The sequence below is a fragment of the Brugia malayi genome, assembly GCF_000002995.4.
Source record: "Brugia malayi strain FR3 genome assembly, contig: Bm_v4_Chr4_scaffold_001, whole genome shotgun sequence".
In the NCBI taxonomy this organism is placed as follows: Eukaryota; Metazoa; Nematoda; class Chromadorea; order Rhabditida; family Onchocercidae; genus Brugia; species Brugia malayi.
In genome coordinates this window covers 7,662,790-7,688,100 of record NW_025062478.1, presented here as the reverse complement: position 1 = coordinate 7,688,100, position 25,311 = coordinate 7,662,790, and the positions used below count along the sequence as shown (strand labels likewise).

General features: G+C 32.8%; 2 protein-coding genes across 2 annotated transcripts; both read right to left on the bottom strand.

Annotated features, from left to right (window-relative positions):
• Positions 1-31: 31 nt before the first annotated feature.
• Positions 32-5,939, bottom strand: Bm6083 (Laminin EGF-like; the record flags this gene model as incomplete). Its single annotated transcript, XM_043082044.1, has 13 exons — positions 32-167; positions 459-565; positions 830-962; positions 1,260-1,400; positions 1,506-1,615; positions 1,763-1,939; positions 2,116-2,368; positions 2,524-2,636; positions 2,725-2,844; positions 2,987-3,163; positions 3,793-4,010; positions 4,232-4,400; positions 5,883-5,939. 13 exons carry the CDS (start codon positions 5,937-5,939, stop codon positions 32-34), a joined length of 1,911 nt encoding a protein of 636 aa, XP_042937978.1.
• Positions 5,940-7,178: 1,239 nt separating this feature from the next.
• On the bottom strand, positions 7,179-20,417 carry Bma-npa-1 (Uncharacterized protein; the record flags this gene model as incomplete). The annotated part of the gene is made up of 15 exons (XM_043082043.1): positions 7,179-7,204; positions 7,483-7,791; positions 7,999-15,808; positions 15,988-16,150; positions 16,426-16,580; positions 17,358-17,522; positions 17,891-18,117; positions 18,230-18,320; positions 18,566-18,700; positions 18,898-19,071; positions 19,207-19,341; positions 19,481-19,612; positions 19,744-19,807; positions 19,942-20,084; positions 20,349-20,417. The coding sequence occupies 15 exons, from the start codon at positions 20,415-20,417 to the stop codon at positions 7,179-7,181; spliced, it is 9,798 nt and encodes a 3,265-aa protein (XP_042937977.1).
• Positions 20,418-25,311: the final 4,894 nt, after the last annotated feature.

The following is a 25,311-nucleotide window of genomic DNA, read 5'->3' as shown; positions in this document are numbered from 1 at the left end:
TTCACATAAAGATTAACACCAAATCATTTTCCTATGACGATAATTTCAGGAATTCTTGTTTTTTTTTCGGTTGTAACTGTAATTCGCATGTGCTGCCATAGGTTCCGTTGGGGCAAGTTCGGCATTCCACCAGTGCATCACCGTTTATAAAACAATCTCCACCATCCCTTAAAATCCATTATTTGTATTGAAACAAAAAAGCTTAATCCTTTGAGACATGACACTTTTGTTACAAATTTTCAACGTTTTGAAATCATACAGTATGCACATGATATAGTATACTTATAGTACAATATACTATAATTAGTAGTAAACTGTCTATAAAAAGCGATGAACAGAAGGAGACACATACAGAAATTCTATTTGCCGCGAGGGTCAACTGATCTGGACCATCAAAAGCCACCAATTGTCTCCGGATATTTCCTGAGTATTTCAGCTTCTAGACTAAAGAAACTTACGGGCATGGACATGGAATACAATCCTCAGCAGTGCCCTGTGTCGCATCACCGTAAAAACCTTCCGCACAGTTCTCACATTGGTTTCCAGTTGTGTTATGCAAGCAGGACTGTAACGAGAGTCCATCAGTTATAGCAACGCAGTTATTGTTTGAAAGTTGGAAAGATATATCAGAGATGCGAGTTCTCCCAGTATATTAAACTCAGTCATTATTTCAGTTGCACTCAACTAATGCTAAAATTTCTTCTTGTTACTTGATTAGTCTCTAAACAATTCATTTAATTATTCTAAACATGTTCTGCTCAACTGAATCCATCATAATGGTCAACAATTAAATAGTATTAACTCTCTAAAAAAATGTGGAAATTATTACAAAACATTCGCCGTTCCCATTACATTCAGTAGAATGATTGTTGCAGAAACATTCTGTGAACTCATTGTTTTTTTCAACTGACAGGCACCCTATTTCACCTATTAAAGCGTTCCCTTCAAATCCATCTAAACATCTAAAAAGATATTTGATCGCGAAAATAGCAACATGCTTGATGTGTTGATGAGGGTAATAATGATGTAATTTGATCTCGCAATGTTAATTTTAGATAAATAAACTGTTGTATCCTAAATAATAAACCTCTCGATCTATCCCTATCATTTTATTGTTTCTAAGCAACCAGATTTCTGTCCAGGTAAGCAATAAAATTAATTCTCTGATAGGAAAAAAAAAACAAGTTTTGATTATAAATTTAGTCCTTCAATTTTATCATCAAAAGTCTGCATCAAAACTGACATCTTCCTTAGCTTACTTTTCACATTGTATTCCGTATGTATTATCAGCACAGTTCAGACACTCGTGAGTGAATGGACCACAAACGGACGAATGACCATTGCAAAAACAATCACCCTTGTAGCCAAAATAGATCCGATTGCAAATTGGAATGGATTTTCTAGATGATAGATTAGAGAAGTAAAGTAATATCACTCAAAATTAAATATCGTTTAACTTGGTATTTAAATATCGTAATAATTTTTAAATGTAAAGTAAGACTTACTCGGCTTTTATTCTGTTTTTCTTATCCTTTATTTCAGCAGCATATGTTGCCAGCTCAGCACTGAGCATTTGTGCTGTGAAATTTTTGTCTAATCGGTGATCTTCCAACTTCTGCCGAAAAGTTCACAATTTGTCAAAAATCACAAACAAATCGTGAAACAAAATGGATAGTAAAGAGTAGGAAAAGAGATGGAATAATAGCAAAATTAATTCTGTTCCTTTGTAAAAAATAAATTTTATATTTCCATAAAATTTTACAGTAGCAATTTCATTGCCAAACATCCGACGAACAAATCGTTTACATTTAGATTCGATGATCTTTCGTGCATCCATTTTCTTCTTGTGTTCAGCTTTTTCATAAAATTCAAAAATGCGTTCATAAACAGCATCATCACTTATTTCATGATCTTGAATTAAATGACCTAGTTCGAGCTTCTGAAAAATAAAAGTATTCCAGACATTAATCTCATTTCTTGAAGTTTGTCAGTGGAGAAGAAATCTAAAAGTATTAAGTTAAGGCTAAAACAATTGGTTTAAGATTTTACTTTTATAAGCTTTTTTAGAAGTTGTGTTTAAGTCCTAAATCCCCGCTTTATGTTAACAGAACTAACCTGATCAGGAGATAACCACGACATTAATTCTCCAAAGTCGAAACTTTCAGCATCATATATTTTCTGACAAAGAACGCCTACTTGGCTCGCTTCGATACGCTCGTTTTCATTTGTTAAATTTTCAATTAACTGAGTAAATTTAGTTAATAATAGTTTCGCAGATGTTGACTCTTTGTACGTAGATTTAAGTATTTCGAGTCCGTCAGTTCCAAGAAGTTGTTCCACTCGATTTTGACAAAACTGCTTTAATTCTCTGAAAATTTTAAAACTGAACAAGCAACCATGGAACAGAAAATGAAACTTTTCGGTTTAGTTGCCTTCGGTTTTAACTTTTACAATACCTACTTTAACCTTTAGTTAATATCATTGATTTTTAATATCCACTAATTTCTTTAAAAAAAACATTACTCGGATACTTTTTCTTGGCTTAACGAATCGAGGTTTTCGTAATACTCTAAAATTTTTGCTAAAAGGTTTTCATTTCTTGCTCCTTCTGCTTGCATCGCTTCAATTTCGATTTCCTGAAATTCGTCCGTGCAAACTCCTAGCAGACATATGTTTGAATTTGACGAACCTGAATAAATAATTTTTTTTTTGTTTAAACTTTACTTGTTCTCTCGTAAACCAATGCATTTGTTTGACGAATAAATTATCTTCATTGATTTTCCTTGGAGATCGAACTGATGATAACCCATAAATATTATAAACTAGCATGCAAGTTGGAGCAATCTGAAAATTTTCATTTTTCTCTTACAATAGCTAAGAAATATTTGCTAGTCAATTTAAAATAAACAGTAAGAGCTAAAAAATTTTTTAAAATCCTATAAACTTTGTTTTTGGTTTCAATACTCTATTCAAATGAAATGTTTACCATATTAGCATACTTTTTATTCCTTTCACTCAATTGCACATAAAACTGATTCAGTTTCTCTCTAATTTCTTCTCCTGTTCGACCAAAGTCGTACATATCCATAACTAAATCATAATTTTCATCGCCCAATATTACTCGCAATAGCTCTTTGCATGTTTCTCGAAAGCTTCGTACTGCCTAGAAATGGTAGTTTGGGATTGATAATCGTAATTATTAATTAAATCAGAACCGAACGATGGAAAATCAATCGCTTGCTGTTTTTGTTGATTAAAATGGACAATTTTGCTCATTTAGCAAAATTGATGAAAAAAAGTTTTTATAATAAGAGTCTTATCATAATTTTGCATTTAATTTCCGTTCAAATTTTTGCAGAGACTGTCATTCAGTACTAAAACTAGAAGTATAATCGTGACAAATAGAATATAACAGCAGCGTAAATCTGGTGCTTATTATGATCAAGTGGTAAAATAGATTAGATGAATAATCATGAAACTAATTAAAATTATGAAAATAATATTAAAATTAATTGACAGAAATAATGAAAAAATAAACTACAAAGCTAATCTAAAAAATGTTCCTTTAGAATCGGAAAAATGGTAATTTTCCCTTTTTCTTTTCATTTTCTCCAGAAACTCATCGAAAGTCAAGTCTTAACAGTAAATAACAGTTGATCATTTATTCTACTGCCATTTTTACAAGATTGCTTAATCAAAGATGCAAAAGGCAGCATTTAATTCTGTTTCATATTAGTTATTGTGATAAAAAATCCGAGATAACACTGTTCAAAATTTAAAATTTGAACTAACCAATTCTCTCAATCCACCATCGGTCATAAGTAGTTGAGCATATGTTTTTTCTAACACCAATCCTACATCACCTGTTGTTTTATATAGCTTGTTGAGCATATAAACCTGCTCTATGGTCAACCATTTCCACATATTTAAATTACCAACTCGTTCCCATTTTACACTTTTTTTTTCTGTTGTATGCTTGTCAACTAGAATAGCCAACACCACATCTTCACCTAAAAAAGAATTTAGGCGAAGCCAGGTATGAGAAAAGAAAAACTCTTAAAACCAATTCATAATGATTTTTGATGACACTAACATCGCGGCGCACTGAAGCATTATCACTAGTAAATGAATGCAGTCTTAATTTTCCCACTGTTTTATTCTGCAGTGTTCGGTACTTCTGTTTCCTGAACAGTTATCAGGTAAGAAGAAGACAATAGTGGCAGGTACTAACTTTCGTCTGATTCGAAATTTAAAGGTTCCATCCGTTGAATTGTCACTTGAGCATTTCCTTTAATCATTACCGGTCTTTTCCAGTGTTTTGACCGCTCAGTTTGTGTAAGGAATTTGTCAACATAATCATTTTGGGCCACCAGTGATATCCTTCGAATTTCATTTGGAAGCTATAATGATCAGTTTTGGATCTTTAGCAAGTCTATTTTATCTGAGTGTATGATGTACTTTTATATTTTCAATAAAGATTTAAATTTTTCTACTGAAAAATTTTAAAAGAAAAAATATTTGCTCTCATACATCCTTCAACTTTTTTATATCGCCGGTCTATGAAATGGTGCATCACAGAGGAAAAATAAAAAGCAATAATGATAATAAAAGGATTGGAGACAACAAAATATTATCATTTTTAAAGCACAAAGATAGTGATAATTAAACTTGGAAGCAAATATCACTGCAAAGCAATCGATGAAAATGAAAAAAAAAAAAAGTTGGAAATCAATCAGTAAATGTATCCCCTCTTATGATCTAAAAAGGTCATAACTGAGGCGGGTATTCAACTATCAATTGTTCCGAAGACCATTAATTAACGCATTCTTATCATGTAAGACGAGAAATGAAAATATGACTTCAGATATTTCCGATCTTTATGGAATCTGGACTAAGATAAATTTTATGCCTTGACCAAAAAAAAAATTAATTAAGTTAAAATAATTTTTTTTCGTTTGCGACCGCGAAATATTTTTGAATTTTTTAACTGCCCTGAAGTAGTTTGTTTTTTTAGTTCAATTTTTCCACTAAAAATTTTATAAGGTACTAGCTTGAAAGATACTACTTCAATTCACTTGATTTTACTTTTCCTACTCAGGAATTGACTAATTAGAACTTTACTTTGAAATTTTGATGAATACTTCGTCAAAATAGATGTCAAAATTAATGATATCCGTACACGACAATACATCGAATTTCAATATTCAGTGCAACAAAATTTTTGTTGAAAATAGGAGAATTTGAGCAAGTACGAAAATGGAAATGAGAAATTTTGTTTTTGAAAATTGGCAAGTTTCATTTTTTAAGTTTGCATCTTAAATTGGAGATATCTGGAAGTTTTTTTTTGATGCTGTCCAAAATGATATTAACCTATTTATAGTAATTATAACGTATCAGGTTGAAAGCATTCTTATAATTTCAACTTTGAATTAGAAAGTAGTAATTTAAGCAGGAAAAAAAGATTTACAAAAACTTAAAGTTTTGGTGGAAAATAAATTGCACCAATAAATTTAATGATTTTTTTTTTTGTATTATAAAACAGTACATCTAACAAGTAAATATGTCATATAACTAATTTAGATAGAAAGCTTACATGATAAAATAATTCATCTGAATGAAAGAATTGACGAAAAATGCATACTGCAATCCTCAGGTATTTCTTTGATATTCAAATTTTTGAGGGTGTTGCATCAAAACACAATTTGTCAAAACAGATCTCTGACATAATTTTTGATAATACTAGTTTTATTAATGTAGTAATATTTTAAAAATTGGTATTTCTAATTCAATTTTTTCATTGCCCAATAATATTAATATCATATAAATTGAATTAAAAAATGTCTAAATTTGAATATTCATAAAACTTTAAAAAATAAACCAACCGTAGTAAACTTAGGAAAAAGGCACAGAAGACAGAATTTTAAAAGGAAAAGCCACATGGTTGCAATCGCTGCTGATAAAACCACGGGTGAATGAATTACTTATAGGAATAGGTAAGAAAAGTTCGAGCTTGGGCTCTAGTTCAGCTTCAGGGATTACCACCTGTTCTTCCTGAAAGCCTCAAGGATTCTATGGAAAAGCGTATAGCATATTAGACAGCATTTGCAAGTAACTTTTGCGATGGAACAACTGACGCTCACTTATCCTACAAATGAAAATGAAAGCCACTTCCAAACTTTCTTCCCATTCATAATTTCTGCTCCTCGAGAAAATTCTTTTCAAAGTGTTTCACAAACTTTATTTCTTTATTGTAAAGTCTGGTTTATCAAATCTTTGAACTTGAGTTTGCTATCAATGTTACTAAAACGCTGCAAAAAAACATCCATCAGCTACTGAGAATTTCTTGCTTCAAAGTTAGCTAATTTAATAAGGGAATTTGAATTTACTTACCTACCGCAATTGTATCCTAAAAAATGATTGTTCCAGTTGAGACCTGTCAGCTACTGAGTTTTACTATAGTAAACAAATTTTGAAATTAAAATTCTGAAAAATTGTAAAAAATGCCTCCTAATTTCATTTTGCATTTGGGAATGGAATTATATTTTTTATCCCCAATTTATTAATTCATTTTGCTAGACATGCGTATTATGGATAAAACTAGACAGTCACATGAATAAAGTTAAATTCAGAGTTAGAGTTAAGTGTTTCAAATTCATTTCAACTGATGTGCTTATTAACAAACATCTTAAAGTTTTCTCCACTGGTTTCTTCAACCAAGAAATGAAATTTATTATCATTTTTACTAGCTATGCATACTTCCGATGTGAAAAGCAAAGCCAATAAAATAAGAGCAATTCCATTCTATAACAAATATTTATTCAATGGAAAATGCATGGATTTTACAGAAATGGTAAAAAAATGGTATTTCATTCTTTAAATTAATAATTTCGAACACAACTATTACTCAACAAAGTTTCAATGATAACAGCAACCACTATACTCCTAAAACAAAAAAAAAAAAAAAAAAAAAAACTTCCATGTAATAAAAAATATTTAAGTGTTTGTGTAATGATGGTTGCTTACTGATGCAATGAAACTCAGATTTTTCTTCAAAAAAAAAAAAGAGAGAAAAAAACTAAACAAAAAAAAAATAAGTAATAATAAAGAGAGCAGTGACTAAAATTTAGACAAACAAAGATCTTAGGACCTTGAAAGATATTAGATTCGTGATCCGATTATCATTTCACTGTTGCAATAACATTCCCTGCAAAACAAAATTCTTATTGATGTGAAAAATATATATATATATATATATATATATATATATATATATATATAATACACTGAGACTTTAACTATACCAAAAAAAATTCTAAGTTACACATTTCGTGACAAATTCATCCCAATACGCTATTTTTTAAAGAATGCTTAAGGATTATCTCTTGCAAATTCTAAAGTGTAAAATATCTATTTGAGTAATCCAGTTAGTAAGCATTATTTTTTACTGATACAGGAAATTAATGAATTTAAACAAACATGAACCTCGCTTTTGTCTAGTCATACGGATATTGTGGAGATGCATGCATGGCGTTAGGTAAGCTTTAGCATAAGCTTTCTTCGATTCATTATCTATAGAATCGATAATTGAAGTGATTTTCTCTTCAATCTTCTTTGCAGCTAAATCACTTTGTATCATAACATGCAACTCATCAGCCTTCTCTTCACCGCCAATCATTTTGAATAATTCGTAGCAACCTTCCATTAGTGATTCAGTAGCATATTTCTTTGTTTCACCGCTCGCACTTTCAAAAAACTCAAAAATTTTGGACTGGATTTCTTCACGACTTTTTCCTGCAATCAATAAGCGTCAATAACAAAAGATGACATAACAAGAGGTTAAGAATAAATAATTTTAAATTTCTTGGAATTATAATTGAATGGCTAAAAAACCTATAAAAATCTATTGTGATGAATTAATAATTTGATATGATAACTTAGTTGATAACTTTGTCCGAATTAATTACTTGAAACATTGAAAATTCAATGGATGAAACTAACCGTTAGCTTTCATTTGCTTGATTTCTTCCTTCTGCTCTCCAGAAAGCCACTTCAGATGTGTACGGAAGTAATGTGTCATCGAATGTTCATTTTGTTTATATTGATTGTCAACAAAAATCTTCCGACAAATTGAACCATATTCCCGTGCTTTTGCTTTCATCTCATCATCCTCAATTCTTTCAATCAATACATCCATCCTACGCTTAATTTCATCGACAGCACTAGTTGATTTCCTCAATTCTTTCAGTTCTGCTGCTTTCTCTTCACCGAAAACGTGCGCAATCATTTCGTCGCATACACCGCTGAGGAATTCAGCCCTTTCCTTTTTAGTTTCCTCATTTAGACTTTTGTAGAAATGCAATATTTTTCCACGAATATCTACTTTCGATTTGTTTTCCTCTTTTATCCTTAATATTTCATCCTTTTGTTCCTTCGTAAGCCATTTCAGATCCGTTTTGAAATGATCCTCTAATGAATGTTTATGATCTGCTGTTGCAAGGATTCTTTTGCAACCGGACCCGTAAATTTTAATTTTTTCTTTCTTTTCTACATCTGTTATTTCAATCAACATTGCATCAGCTTTTCCTTTCAAATCATTCATATTTGCACCCGAATTCCTTAGTTTTGCCAATTCGTTGTAACGATCTTCACCAATAACTTCTTTTAAAATTTGTCGACACCCGTCTTTCAGCAATTCACTGACATACTCTTTCGCTTCTCCCAATAATTCATCGTAATAATGAAACACCTTAGCAATCATATCAGCCCTCGATTTACCATTCCTCTTCATTTCTCTCAGTTCTTCCTTTTGATCCATTGAAAGCCACTTTAAATTCATTTCAACATAATCATCTAATGAATGATTTTTCTGTTCGCGCTTCGTTCTTACTATCTGTCCCGAGTCGAAGATTCTATTACAGGCAGTTTGATATGCTCTGATTTGTATGAACTTTGACTTATCTATCGTTGCTGACAACATTTTCATCATTTCACTCACTGCAGAGTCATTATCTTCCAACGCTTGTAATTCACTTAATCGATTTTCGTACACTAAACTCCTGATGACCTCTTCACATACCAATTTTAGGCGTTCTCCAGCTATTTCCTTCTCTTTTCCATGAAGGTTCTGATAGTAAGAAAAGATTGCTTTCAGTATTTCGGCTCCCGACCTGCTTCTTCCTGTCGCCTTTCCAATTTCGTCTTTCTCTTCGTCAGTAAGCCATTGTAAGTACACACCACTGTGTTGCATTATGTTATCATTCACTTGCTCCCTTTTATTCCGCAACAGCCCAGGCATTTCGAAAATTATACGGCATGCAGGGCCATATTCATGAATTTTTTGCTTCTTGGCTTCATCAGTAACATGTTCCAGCATTTCATCTACTTTAGCTCTCAGTTCTTCCTGACCGAGTCCTGATTCTTTCATCTGTTTTAATTCAGCCATCTTTTCATCACCAACAATTTGCCTCAATAATTCACGACAACCTCCACGGAGTTTCTCACCAGCTTCTTTCTTTCCGTCACCGGTTAGATTTTCGTAGTAGTCAAGGATTTTTTTCTGCATATCCATTTTTTGTTTACCTTCCTCTTTCATTTTCCTGATTTCATCCTTTTGGGCATCCGTAAGCCAACTTAGATGCGTCCGAAAATAGTCATCTAAACTATGCTCATGGTTATCTCGTTTATGTCGATCCTCATAGATTTTACGGCATGCAGGGCCATATTCATGAATTTTTTGCTTCTTGGCTTCATCAGTAACATGTTCCAGCATTTCATCTACTTTAGCTCTCAGTTCTTCCTGACCGAGTCCTGATTCTTTCATCTGTTTTAATTCAGCCATCTTTTCATCACCAACAATTTGCCTCAATAATTCACGACAACCTCCACGGAGTTTCTCACCAGCTTCTTTCTTTCCGTCACCGGTTAGATTTTCGTAGTAGTCAAGGATTTTTTTCTGCATATCCATTTTTTGTTTACCTTCCTCTTTCATTTTCCTGATTTCATCCTTTTGGGCATCCGTAAGCCAACTTAGATGCGTCCGAAAATAGTCATCTAAACTATGCTCATGGTTATCTCGTTTATGTCGATCCTCATAGATTTTACGGCATGCAGGGCCATATTCATGAATTTTTTGCTTCTTGGCTTCATCAGTAACATGTTCCAGCATTTCATCTACTTTAGCTCTCAGTTCTTCCTGACCGAGTCCTGATTCTTTCATCTGTTTTAATTCAGCCATCTTTTCATCACCAACAATTTGCCTCAATAATTCACGACAACCTCCACGGAGTTTCTCACCAGCTTCTTTCTTTCCGTCACCGGTTAGATTTTCGTAGTAGTCAAGGATTTTTTTCTGCATATCCATTTTTTGTTTACCTTCCTCTTTCATTTTCCTGATTTCATCCTTTTGGGCATCCGTAAGCCAACTTAGATGCGTCCGAAAATAGTCATCTAAACTATGCTCATGGTTATCTCGTTTATGTCGATCCTCATAGATTTTACGGCATGCAGGGCCATATTCATGAATTTTTTGCTTCTTGGCTTCATCAGTAACATGTTCCAGCATTTCATCTACTTTAGCTCTCAGTTCTTCCTGACCGAGTCCTGATTCTTTCATCTGTTTTAATTCAGCCATCTTTTCATCACCAACAATTTGCCTCAATAATTCACGACAACCTCCACGGAGTTTCTCACCAGCTTCTTTCTTTCCGTCACCGGTTAGATTTTCGTAGTAGTCAAGGATTTTTTTCTGCATATCCATTTTTTGTTTACCTTCCTCTTTCATTTTCCTGATTTCATCCTTTTGGGCATCCGTAAGCCAACTTAGATGCGTCCGAAAATAGTCATCTAAACTATGCTCATGGTTATCTCGTTTATGTCGATCCTCATAGATTTTACGGCATGCAGGGCCATATTCATGAATTTTTTGCTTCTTGGCTTCATCAGTAACATGTTCCAGCATTTCATCTACTTTAGCTCTCAGTTCTTCCTGACCGAGTCCTGATTCTTTCATCTGTTTTAATTCAGCCATCTTTTCATCACCAACAATTTGCCTCAATAATTCACGACAACCTCCACGGAGTTTCTCACCAGCTTCTTTCTTTCCGTCACCGGTTAGATTTTCGTAGTAGTCAAGGATTTTTTTCTGCATATCCATTTTTTGTTTACCTTCCTCTTTCATTTTCCTGATTTCATCCTTTTGGGCATCCGTAAGCCAACTTAGATGCGTCCGAAAATAGTCATCTAAACTATGCTCATGGTTATCTCGTTTATGTCGATCCTCATAGATTTTACGGCATGCAGGGCCATATTCATGAATTTTTTGCTTCTTGGCTTCATCAGTAACATGTTCCAGCATTTCATCTACTTTAGCTCTCAGTTCTTCCTGACCGAGTCCTGATTCTTTCATCTGTTTTAATTCAGCCATCTTTTCATCACCAACAATTTGCCTCAATAATTCACGACAACCTCCACGGAGTTTCTCACCAGCTTCTTTCTTTCCGTCACCGGTTAGATTTTCGTAGTAGTCAAGGATTTTTTTCTGCATATCCATTTTTTGTTTACCTTCCTCTTTCATTTTCCTGATTTCATCCTTTTGGGCATCCGTAAGCCAACTTAGATGCGTCCGAAAATAGTCATCTAAACTATGCTCATGGTTATCTCGTTTATGTCGATCCTCATAGATTTTACGGCATGCAGGGCCATATTCATGAATTTTTTGCTTCTTGGCTTCATCAGTAACATGTTCCAGCATTTCATCTACTTTAGCTCTCAGTTCTTCCTGACCGAGTCCTGATTCTTTCATCTGTTTTAATTCAGCCATCTTTTCATCACCAACAATTTGCCTCAATAATTCACGACAACCTCCACGGAGTTTCTCACCAGCTTCTTTCTTTCCGTCACCGGTTAGATTTTCGTAGTAGTCAAGGATTTTTTTCTGCATATCCATTTTTTGTTTACCTTCCTCTTTCATTTTCCTGATTTCATCCTTTTGGGCATCCGTAAGCCAACTTAGATGCGTCCGAAAATAGTCATCTAAACTATGCTCATGGTTATCTCGTTTATGTCGATCCTCATAGATTTTACGGCATGCAGGGCCATATTCATGAATTTTTTGCTTCTTGGCTTCATCAGTAACATGTTCCAGCATTTCATCTACTTTAGCTCTCAGTTCTTCCTGACCGAGTCCTGATTCTTTCATCTGTTTTAATTCAGCCATCTTTTCATCACCAACAATTTGCCTCAATAATTCACGACAACCTCCACGGAGTTTCTCACCAGCTTCTTTCTTTCCGTCACCGGTTAGATTTTCGTAGTAGTCAAGGATTTTTTTCTGCATATCCATTTTTTGTTTACCTTCCTCTTTCATTTTCCTGATTTCATCCTTTTGGGCATCCGTAAGCCAACTTAGATGCGTCCGAAAATAGTCATCTAAACTATGCTCATGGTTATCTCGTTTATGTCGATCCTCATAGATTTTACGGCATGCAGGGCCATATTCATGAATTTTTTGCTTCTTGGCTTCATCAGTAACATGTTCCAGCATTTCATCTACTTTAGCTCTCAGTTCTTCCTGACCGAGTCCTGATTCTTTCATCTGTTTTAATTCAGCCATCTTTTCATCACCAACAATTTGCCTCAATAATTCACGACAACCTCCACGGAGTTTCTCACCAGCTTCTTTCTTTCCGTCACCGGTTAGATTTTCGTAGTAGTCAAGGATTTTTTTCTGCATATCCATTTTTTGTTTACCTTCCTCTTTCATTTTCCTGATTTCATCCTTTTGGGCATCCGTAAGCCAACTTAGATGCGTCCGAAAATAGTCATCTAAACTATGCTCATGGTTATCTCGTTTATGTCGATCCTCATAGATTTTACGGCATGCAGGGCCATATTCATGAATTTTTTGCTTCTTGGCTTCATCAGTAACATGTTCCAGCATTTCATCTACTTTAGCTCTCAGTTCTTCCTGACCGAGTCCTGATTCTTTCATCTGTTTTAATTCAGCCATCTTTTCATCACCAACAATTTGCCTCAATAATTCACGACAACCTCCACGGAGTTTCTCACCAGCTTCTTTCTTTCCGTCACCGGTTAGATTTTCGTAGTAGTCAAGGATTTTTTTCTGCATATCCATTTTTTGTTTACCTTCCTCTTTCATTTTCCTGATTTCATCCTTTTGGGCATCCGTAAGCCAACTTAGATGCGTCCGAAAATAGTCATCTAAACTATGCTCATGGTTATCTCGTTTATGTCGATCCTCATAGATTTTACGGCATGCAGGGCCATATTCATGAATTTTTTGCTTCTTGGCTTCATCAGTAACATGTTCCAGCATTTCATCTACTTTAGCTCTCAGTTCTTCCTGACCGAGTCCTGATTCTTTCATCTGTTTTAATTCAGCCATCTTTTCATCACCAACAATTTGCCTCAATAATTCACGACAACCTCCACGGAGTTTCTCACCAGCTTCTTTCTTTCCGTCACCGGTTAGATTTTCGTAGTAGTCAAGGATTTTTTTCTGCATATCCATTTTTTGTTTACCTTCCTCTTTCATTTTCCTGATTTCATCCTTTTGGGCATCCGTAAGCCAACTTAGATGCGTCCGAAAATAGTCATCTAAACTATGCTCATGGTTATCTCGTTTATGTCGATCCTCATAGATTTTACGGCATGCAGGGCCATATTCATGAATTTTTTGCTTCTTGGCTTCATCAGTAACATGTTCCAGCATTTCATCTACTTTAGCTCTCAGTTCTTCCTGACCGAGTCCTGATTCTTTCATCTGTTTTAATTCAGCCATCTTTTCATCACCAACAATTTGCCTCAATAATTCACGACAACCTCCACGGAGTTTCTCACCAGCTTCTTTCTTTCCGTCACCGGTTAGATTTTCGTAGTAGTCAAGGATTTTTTTCTGCATATCCATTTTTTGTTTACCTTCCTCTTTCATTTTCCTGATTTCATCCTTTTGGGCATCCGTAAGCCAACTTAGATGCGTCCGAAAATAGTCATCTAAACTATGCTCATGGTTATCTCGTTTATGTCGATCCTCATAGATTTTACGGCATGCAGGGCCATATTCATGAATTTTTTGCTTCTTGGCTTCATCAGTAACATGTTCCAGCATTTCATCTACTTTAGCTCTCAGTTCTTCCTGACCGAGTCCTGATTCTTTCATCTGTTTTAATTCAGCCATCTTTTCATCACCAACAATTTGCCTCAATAATTCACGACAACCTCCACGGAGTTTCTCACCAGCTTCTTTCTTTCCGTCACCGGTTAGATTTTCGTAGTAGTCAAGGATTTTTTTCTGCATATCCATTTTTTGTTTACCTTCCTCTTTCATTTTCCTGATTTCATCCTTTTGGGCATCCGTAAGCCAACTTAGATGCGTCCGAAAATAGTCATCTAAACTATGCTCATGGTTATCTCGTTTATGTCGATCCTCATAGATTTTACGGCATGCAGGGCCATATTCATGAATTTTTTGCTTCTTGGCTTCATCAGTAACATGTTCCAGCATTTCATCTACTTTAGCTCTCAGTTCTTCCTGACCGAGTCCTGATTCTTTCATCTGTTTTAATTCAGCCATCTTTTCATCACCAACAATTTGCCTCAATAATTCACGACAACCTCCACGGAGTTTCTCACCAGCTTCTTTCTTTCCGTCACCGGTTAGATTTTCGTAGTAGTCAAGGATTTTTTTCTGCATATCCATTTTTTGTTTACCTTCCTCTTTCATTTTCCTGATTTCATCCTTTTGGGCATCCGTAAGCCAACTTAGATGCGTCCGAAAATAGTCATCTAAACTATGCTCATGGTTATCTCGTTTATGTCGATCCTCATAGATTTTACGGCATGCAGGGCCATATTCATGAATTTTTTGCTTCTTGGCTTCATCAGTAACATGTTCCAGCATTTCATCTACTTTAGCTCTCAGTTCTTCCTGACCGAGTCCTGATTCTTTCATCTGTTTTAATTCAGCCATCTTTTCATCACCAACAATTTGCCTCAATAATTCACGACAACCTCCACGGAGTTTCTCACCAGCTTCTTTCTTTCCGTCACCGGTTAGATTTTCGTAGTAGTCAAGGATTTTTTTCTGCATATCCATTTTTTGTTTACCTTCCTCTTTCATTTTCCTGATTTCATCCTTTTGGGCATCCGTAAGCCAACTTAGATGCGTCCGAAAATAGTCATCTAAACTATGCTCATGGTTATCTCGTTTATGTCGATCCTCATAGATTTTACGGCATGCAGGGCCATATTCATGAATTTTTTGCTTCTTGGCTTCATCAGTAACATGTTCCAGCATTTCATCTACTTTAGCTCTCAGTTCTTCCTGACCGAGTCCTGATTCTTTCATCTGTTTTAATTCAGCCATCTTTTCATCACCAACAATTTGCCTCAATAATTCACGACAACCTCCACGGAGTTTCTCACCAGCTTCTTTCTTTCCGTCACCGGTTAGATTTTCGTAGTAGTCAAGGATTTTTTTCTGCATATCCATTTTTTGTTTACCTTCCTCTTTCATTTTCCTGATTTCATCCTTTTGGGCATCCGTAAGCCAACTTAGATGCGTCCGAAAATAGTCATCTAAACTATGCTCATGGTTATCTCGTTTGCTTCGACTATTTGTTTCCGTATATATCTGCGGATGAAGCAATCGAGTTCCTCGATGCTGATGATGATGATGTTCATGACCACTGCCGTGGTTGCCTTGATTGTACCATATATGTTCGCAAATTTCCAGATCTTTATTTACTTCTTGCTGCTTTTGCGGCGATAGACGCTTGATGTACTCTCGGACCTAAATCACATTTTCTTATTCGAAACACAAATTCATCTATTTTGAGATTTTTTGTAATTTTGCTTCTAAGGACGAACTGGTTACCACAAACGTATATGGAGTAGATATAAAGCATTTTAAAATCAAAATCAATGAACTTTAACGGTTTGGTATTACGAGTATTATGAGTGTGTAAGTACCTTCCACTTGCAGGCAGAATGATCAGTGTGGTGTAAATTTTCCAGTTCGATTCTTTCCTCCACGGAAGTGACGTTCTCGAGCCAAGCATAGCAAGACTGTTTAGTTTTTTCAACGGTATGAAGTTGTTCATCAGTTCCCATAACTGCGATATAGGAGAATAATCTAAAGGGTGAGTATGCAAAATTATAGTTTTCCTTAAGTTATGGGTTTTTCGGAAAGAAAGTCGTTTAAGACTGAAGTTGAAAATTTTTTATTTAACAAATGACTTTATGCGAAAGATATAGCGAATTTTACAATTTCAGAGTTGAGATTTTCTATAAGTATGCAATTTGCAAGTTTGTTTGTTTTTGCAAATCCTAGTTTTCATTGCAAGTCAACATTACGACTTTTTGCGAGTGTATCTTTTAGTAATATTTTCCGTACTATGAATATTATACTTCTGTTTAATTGAAGATAGTGATTCGCCGCTTGCTTTCATCTGCCTGATTTCTGCCTTCTGCTCAGGTGTAAGCCATCGCAAGTGTTTCTCCATTAGGTGATCAATATCACGCTTTGATCGATTAGACTGTTTGTGATATACATCATCACATATCTGCAAATATCGCAACTTGAAGGCAATTAAAAGAATTTAATAATATAAACTACCACTGAAAGCGCTGTTATTCATTTATTATTTCTTCTTAATTTTATCCTTAGCATGGCCACCAGATACTACTAGATATTTTTGGTGAGACGTAATAAGATAGAAGGATGAAATTGCAAAACAATTATATCACCAGTGATCTGACATGCTGTTTTAGTGTGAAGAAGAAATAAATCACTCAGTAGAAAGGCAAATACAAGAAAGACTAAAAAGAGATTGATATCACTGCAAGTAACAATTAACTCATTGGCATATCAAGAATTTCTGACCAAGCCTGAGTGCGATAGTTAATAACATTTCAGTAATAGGAAAATATTTTAGCAACTTTTGTCAAACTATTATTTATTCATATGCTATCATTGTATAAGTCAGTGACCTTATAGGATTACTAATACTTATTTATAGTCATTTTCTTATCTTTTATTTGAGAGAATTACCAGATTAAAACTTCTTTGGCTCAAAAACAATAGTAGATTAGCTATAAATGAAATTGTATCGAACGTGTTACCATGAAATTCATTTAAAAATTTCAAAATCATGGCTTAATCGATGTGTCCTCAAGTTTAAGTGTTTCTAGCAATTGCATGGTAATCGTTTTCTGAACTGATAAATCTTATTTTGTAAGAGATACTGGAGTACGCGATCAGAAGAAAACTCACAAATGCAAGTTGTGCGGAAAAGATACAAGAGAGCTTCTTTCCAAAAAAAAAATATGAGATGATCTACCTGATAAAATTTATAAGCCTTGTCTCGTACATTTTGTGGTTGTCGATGCAAAATTTCATTAATGATTTTTTCATGTTCGAGATGATTAGTTTCGTCGTGGACGGCTTGTAACTTTTCAATTTCGTCTTTGCTTGCCAATGCCACAAAGTATTTCCTACACTTCTTCTAGAAAACAGCAACAGATTATGCTTAACGTTGCAATTCCAAATAAAATTGAGTTTGGATGAAATTTGAGCTATAATAAATATCATTCCATGATCTTCTTTTACCTACCCTAATCACAGCTAGAGAATTATAAGAAGGGAGAAAAAAATAGAATCAATAAATCAGCATTTTATTTCAAATGTTTCAAATAATCCAACAGAACAAAGTTTAGAAAGAAATGGACTAAATATAAATGACGAACAGTCGCTGTCTTTTAAAATGCTTATTATAAACTATCAAGAAGTGAGAAAATATAGAATTAAGATAAGTATGAAGTTGCGAAACCACTTTGAACCGAATCATCTTTTAGTGAATTCTTTTACTCATACCTTATAATCATTTATGAGTTCTTCTTGCATCGTTTCAGGAAGTTTAAGAAAATGCCCATTAACTTTTTTGTGTATCTCATCAAACGATGACCCATTATCACGCATCTGTTGCAATTCTTGCTTCTGCTCATCGGTCATCCATAATATCCATTCGTTATATTTTTCATCCACGTAACGCTTCCGACGATTGGAATTCATTGCTTCTCTCCACATTTCACGACATATATCTGTAAAACGGATCTCTTCCGGATAAAGAAAATTTGAAATGATAATTTTCAACTCAACCAACTGTTCAATATTATATCAAATTAAATAAACACTCTTCATTTCGTTAATAACCTTTGGTATATTGTTCTTTATTCTGTTGTTTTTTAGGCAATCGGTCGAAATACTCATCAAGTAAGATGTTGAAAACTAATCGATTTCTTCTCTGCAAGTTACTTTAATTTACAGCATAGAAATAGTGATAGCAATGTTATTGTACTCATGACATTTAGGGAAGAAGTTGCCCAGAGATAGAATATAATATGGGTAAAGTATGATTAGCATAAATTACAGTTTCAAATTCTTTAAATATTCATTGAGTTGTTCAAAATTTCTGTAAATTCAGGTCTTTGAATCCCAATTTCAAATTTACGCTTCGAAATTACTAATTTTAGAAATCAAATATTTCACCTCAAATGAATTGATAAACAATTGAATTTCATGAAAACTCGCTACATCTTGTATCCATTGAATACATTTCGCTTTGAACTGATGATCTACTTCCTTTCTTTTGTGCTCTGGAAATGCCGAATAATATTGTTCCAGCTGCAAGAAGTCCATAATAATTTATACTACTACTACAAGATGAATATTATTTTCCAAATTACACTTAATTTTAATCCTAAAATGTTAAAATAAAAATGTTGAATGAGTATGACCGCAGATCAGATAATATCGTCAAAAATATTTACTAAGTAAATTATCTGCAATTAATGTAAAGATGGGTAAAGAAATGAACTTACTTTGCGTTTTATGTCCTCTTCGCTGGCTCCACTAGCTCTCATATCGTCTAATAAAGCAATCTGTTCATTAGAAAGAAGATAAGCATTTTCCTTGTTTTGTGATAGATCACGTCGAGACATCATATGATGCGTACCTTGTTGAATATCCAAACTATTTAACTTGTTGCAACCATCCTAGTAAGTTCTAATTTTAAACAGTGAAAGTTTTTTTTTTTGATAAAAGAACTAAATTCACTTCGTGGTTCATTTTTTATTAGGTAGCATTTTTTTATTTTATTCTTAGACTTTTTTTTCTTTAATAAAAGGTACCTGCCACAAGTTGATCTGATCTTGTTCACTTTCTGATAGACGACTTTTATACTCACTCAATTTTGCTTCGTATTCTTTGACATTCTTTTTGCTTCTTAAAGCTTCTAGCTCAGCTATCTCACTATCGTTAGCAACCTGAATGCTTTATTCATTACACATAAAACTTACTTTTTTGCGCTTAATACAAACACTTTACTAGAAACTGATTTTTTAACATCAAAGAGTTAAATTTTCAAAAACAGATTTTCAGAAGTTTCAGTTAAATTTGCTTTACCGTCCCAATCCATTCAATACATTGTTTCTTGTACACTTCATTCCACTTATCTTTCTCTTCAGATAACAATTTAGAGAAAAATCCAAGTATTCTGGTCACGATTTCACTCCTAGGCAATCCCTCGGATTCCATCTAAAAAAAACTTCGTTTTTTATTCACAAAAAATTTGTGTTTGAATCTTTCTATAATCTTTCAAATTTAAGATAATGATGCTGAATTATTACCACTATGAAAACTTCCTTCCAGATACATTTTAAACTAACCGCTCGAATTTCTTGTTTCTGCTCTTGCGTTAGCCAGTCATGCATTTCATAGTTTCTCTTTTCTCTGTAGTTTATTAATTAAACATTAGTTCAAATAATGACAAGCATAATCGGCTAATTAGTCATTTATTGTTTACTTAACAGATCGTTCATTCAATTGATCAATAAAAAAAAATCTAGCAAATATGCTTTAAATACCTTATGAGTATATCACCGCTAACTTTTCCAATAGCTTCTGAAGTTTCTAAATTCATTTGCAAATGTCGCCCTTTCCTTGATATTTCCATCTTTTTTTGCATTGCATTTGCTTTCTGTACATCAAACGCATTCCCATAGCTTTTCTGAACAATTCCTAACCTTTTTCATAAGTGACTTTTTATAAGTCCACTGAATTCGAGATTTATTACAAATGCTTTTTTTCAAAGATTAAACATTATGTTTGAATTAGTTTTTCTATAATTCGAAAACTCTAGATTATGAAATTATTAAATTTAATTCTGCTCATCTTTGATTCTTATAAATCTTGGACCTTTCAGTAATGCTTAATTCAATATACTGTAGAGAATTATATGGAAAAAATTCTCTTGATGAAGCAAAAAAATTACAGGTCTCGCAGCGACACAACTGAATACTACGATTGTCCATATCAGAGATGGTACTAGCATTATCACCATTTATCAGCTGAAATCCTTTATATATTAAGTTGAGATAATATTTGACATTGATAAAAATAACGTTAAAAGCATAAAGTCGACTAGCAAATAATTGAAACATAATGTAAGTACTGCAATGCTTAAAAATAATGAGAAATTAAAGCATATTATTTCTGACTGCATGAAAAAAATTGAATTTATTATTTTGGAAATCAGTGGTGGAAATTAATAATTCCAGGAGCAGATTATTTAAATTTGATAATTTCTGAAGATCCAAAAATATTCGTAATTCATGATTTCCATGAATTACAACTTCTAGCCGAACTTTTATTTCAATCCTAATTATTTTGTTTCCGTGATGCCATAGTAGAAATAAGTTAATTAACCAATTTAATTAAGTTAAATGCTTAGCTGCAGTATTTTATAAAGAAATAAGTGGTGCACACACCGAAAATACAGCAACAATAAACTTTAGAAGTTTATTGTGAGAAATGAATGAAGTACAGTTTCTAGCCCGAACTTTAATTAATCATAAAATAGCAAAAGCAGAAAGTAATGAGAAAAGCTAAGATGATGGAGAGAATCGTTAAGCTGATCTTTGCTGGGCCACTGATACTCACTAAATAAACATTAGAGAATACAATTCATTGTTCCATTTCCCACTTTTTTCCTCTCTTTCCTTCCCGCCTGTTTACCACCTCTGATCTTTGCTGGAGTTTAAAGGTCAATAAATATTGTCTTTGAATGAAGATATCAGAGAAACAGCAACACCATTCTCAAATGTCAAAATAAAGAGTGGACAAACACTTCTTTTTCAGCTTTTTTTTCGGATCAGTCTCAGATAACACTGTGCTATATCAGTGTATGAATCATATGTCCGCTTCCATTAGTAATAGCCGATGAATGATGATGATAATGAACTTCTTTATACAAAAATTTTGGATTAAAAACGGCCCCATTAGTAAATTCCAAAAATTGTCAACATCAAAGCGTTTAAATTGAATGGTGATTTGCTTTAAAAGATGTTCGACTTGTGATATTGTACTAACTAACGGTTAACCGTAACGAAGTAATTCATTTCGCTAGCTGAATTGTCCTATCAGAACGAATAATTAGTATTAAATTAAATTTGATAAGACTCTGAGAAGAGTCCGTTATATTATAAAAAAAAAATGGCCGAGAATGGAGCAATGTGGATGTCAATATGAATATATTTCCGATTTAATATCTCATCGGATAAGAATTGAAAGTAAGGAAAGGAAGCATAGAATATTTCTGTTAAATTGTTAAAGTGCCGCTAGAGTCATTCTACTGAGATTTTAGTACTACATCAACATTTTCTCATCCATTAATGTTCAAAATTAACCTACGTGTAGAGAAACAATGAATCTTACGTAACAATACCTTAATGTTCGAAACATAAATATCAGTATGAATATATCTCCGATTTCGATCCCAATTTAAAAATAGCAAAAGGAACAAAGAAATGTGAGTAGAGTTTAGTAAGACAAAAACTGAGGAATTCATAGCTTAAAGAATAAGGAATGATGATATGATAAAGAATTGTCATCACATGCCATACTAATACCCGATGAACAAGAAATATATTCTCGTATTTTATGCTGCTATGTCTAAAAATAATTTATCAGCACCAACTGTTAGCAACTGCAGGAAATTCAAAATCATTTGTCTCCAGACTCTTTACATCTTAAAAAACATTGAATTCGTTATGTGAAGCAAAAAAGCAAAGAACAAAAAACAGTGTTCTTGATTATACGAAGAAAAGCACAATTGTTTCTTAAAAATTTCAAAGCTTACTAATAAAAATGCAATGATTGAAAAACCTTTTAAAATTTCATTTCTGGAATGTTAGGCAACACCTGATGAAATTTCAAACCAAAAATCAATAAATTAAATTCAGATAAACTGAAAATATGACCGATTACACGAAAAAAATCTTTTAATTTTAATCAACTGAAAGTTATTACCAGTAATAAAAGAAGAAAACAAAAGAATTTAAAAACTGAAAAAATATCCATTCGAAGCGATGTTATTTCATTCTGCGATGGACAATTGATGGTACTAGGTAATAAATTGCATATTAATAAGTTGCTGGATGGACTGTTTTGTTATGTAAACCACAGTATAACTTTGTCAACGCCTTTAATTTATGCAAAAAGATTAAATCAGAACTTGGAATTCATTTCCTCTTTCCAAAGAAAAATATTTATATTTCTTAATGATCTTTTTGACGAATAAAACGAAAAAAATCATGAAATCACTATTGAGTTTTGAAGCTTTCGTTTTGATTTTTTGAATATTAAACAAATTAATTAGTGGAATTGGAATTGAATTCAGTTCTCTACAAATTTTATGCCAAATAAACAATTAAATATCATTTGATATTGTGTTATAAAATATTATATTGTCTGTCAATTTATTATCTTTTCTGACCTCACTAAGTAAGAAGTTGTACTAATTAGTACTAATTAAAAGTGAAACGAATTTCTAGGAATTGTTGGATTCAATGAAAATTTTGCAAACGTTGAGAAATTGAAAACAGGTAGAAGATTGCAGACGGCTGTCCACCATACTCTTTTCAGAATCAGAGCTGATCACCAACAATATGATGGATGGATAATATTAGCAATTGTAGTATAAATTTTATTTACCTAAATTACTAAAAAAACAAAAAAATTGTTCTGAGAGTAAGCAAAAATCTTGGCGGCATACTCTTTCAAATTTAGCATCCCTCTACATTAAAAAGGTGCTACGTAAATGAAGTAAGTTACTATTGAAGTTTCATCATTGCTACTGTTACTCATCGGTTCCATTTGAGCGATATTTCGACAAATTTCGATAAATTCTTTTTTTAGTAATTTTCCATTTTAGTTATTTTCCAGTTTAAGCAGATCATACTCATTACAATGTTTGAGTTAAGATTTTATTTTCTTTGAAAAATGCTTGAAATAAAATTTTATTATCCTGCAAGTATCAGAATAAAAACAAATAATAAAATTAAATTCTTTGCAGTTAGCTGTATGTTCGGTCACTATCAGCGGCGACAGTAATACCATATTTAGTTGCTATTATCTTACAGATAAAAGTACGCAGCATAAAAGCATTGTTTCAATTAGTTGGAATAGTACACTGATAATTAAATAGAAGAATGCTAATGACAATTTAATATCTTAACTATTTCATTTCTCATTTCAAAATTAATTTCTCCTTCCAACTATATATCTATGTGTTTTTTTTAAAGTTAAATTCAGGAACAAACTTACCTTATTATTTATATTTTAGTTTTTGTGAAAAAAAAGTAAGGCAAAAGATCAAATTGCAATTTTGCTAGCTTTGGAATGTCGGATGATGCACCAAGCAGTTGAATTCTTTTCATGTTATTAGAATGAAGTATAATTGACTTTTGGTTCTTGAATAGGTTTTGTTTCCCTTCAATTTCCATTTTTTTTTTGCCGCTACTGAAGCATCACTGGAGAATAATTATTGAGGTTAATAGGATTACATTTATTGTTTCTGGAGTTGCAATCTAGCATTTTTTGTAAGCCTTGGGCTTTTGCGCTTTCTTTTAATTTAAATCAATGTTACACATGGAACTGTGAATCAACTAAATCTTATTAGAAAATATGACACTTTGTGGCAGGCATTTCAGGACAATGTTTACTGATTCCATGAATAAAGTAAATGCCTTGAATCTGCAATAATTATATCAGAAGGATAAAATCCATTTTGTTTCCTCACCAATGTTTTTATTTGACATGCAACTTTGTTTACTTTTTGTCACTAATCTTTTTGAATGGATCGTTTATTTACGACAATGAAATAAAGATTGAATTTTGAAAATTGGATGTAATATTTGGTATTTCAAATAAAAAATGCAACAAAAGTCGTCTCCTAATATTTATTGTCAGACTAATTTGGGATATTTTACTTCAGTATACGATGAATCAATCACCGTATTGTGATTGATAATGATCAAATGATTTTGTTCAAGGCATTCTCTCTAAATCTTTAAACTTCATCTTATGTGTGTGTGTGTGAGTGAACATTCAAGAAAAAAAACTTCAAGCACTTCTTTGGGAATTTTAATTAAAATCTTTTCAACTAGAATTAATTACTAAGCAGGATTGTGTTGTGTGCAATAAACTTTAGTCTAATATAGAAAGCTTTCTCTATTTTTAAAAAAAATTTATTACCTATGCTTATATCCTCTCCTTACATTTTTAGTTAAAATTTTCTTTAGCTTGCTCTATTTGAAAATATTTTTTCAGAATTCAAAAAACTTTGAATGCATTGCATAAAATTCTAATTATTGGAAAAGACTTTTTATTCTGCAGCAATGCGGAAATGGAACAGTTGAAGTTTGACGTTAAATACAAGAAAAGACTTGAATAAACTAAAGTAACTAAGGAAGAATTGTCAAGAAAAATAAATGCGGGTGAATATAAGAACTGATTTAAAAAACTATAAAAAAAATATAGGATGAAGTGAAATGCATTGAAATTTGTCATATACAAAAGCAAATCATATTTAAAAACTACTAATAAAGGGAAATCATGCCTCAAGCCTATATTAATAGCTTTGGACATAATTTTCCTATATTAATTATACTAATATCAAATTTGTAAAGAAGCATAAAATGGCCACTACCTCAGTTCCTATGTCCACTCTAAATTAATATTTTAAAAGTCTGATAAAGGAGATGTGTTATTAAATATTCTGATATTCAAAACGTCATTCCATTCCTGAAACAACTGAAAACAGATTTTTTTTTCCGCTCCCTAGCAGTATATGTCAATTAATCTAATCCCCGGATACATCAACTCCTTCTGCTGTTCATATTTGATAACTGTCTCCAAAAATTTTACTTTGCAAAATCATTACTGCTTTAAAACTA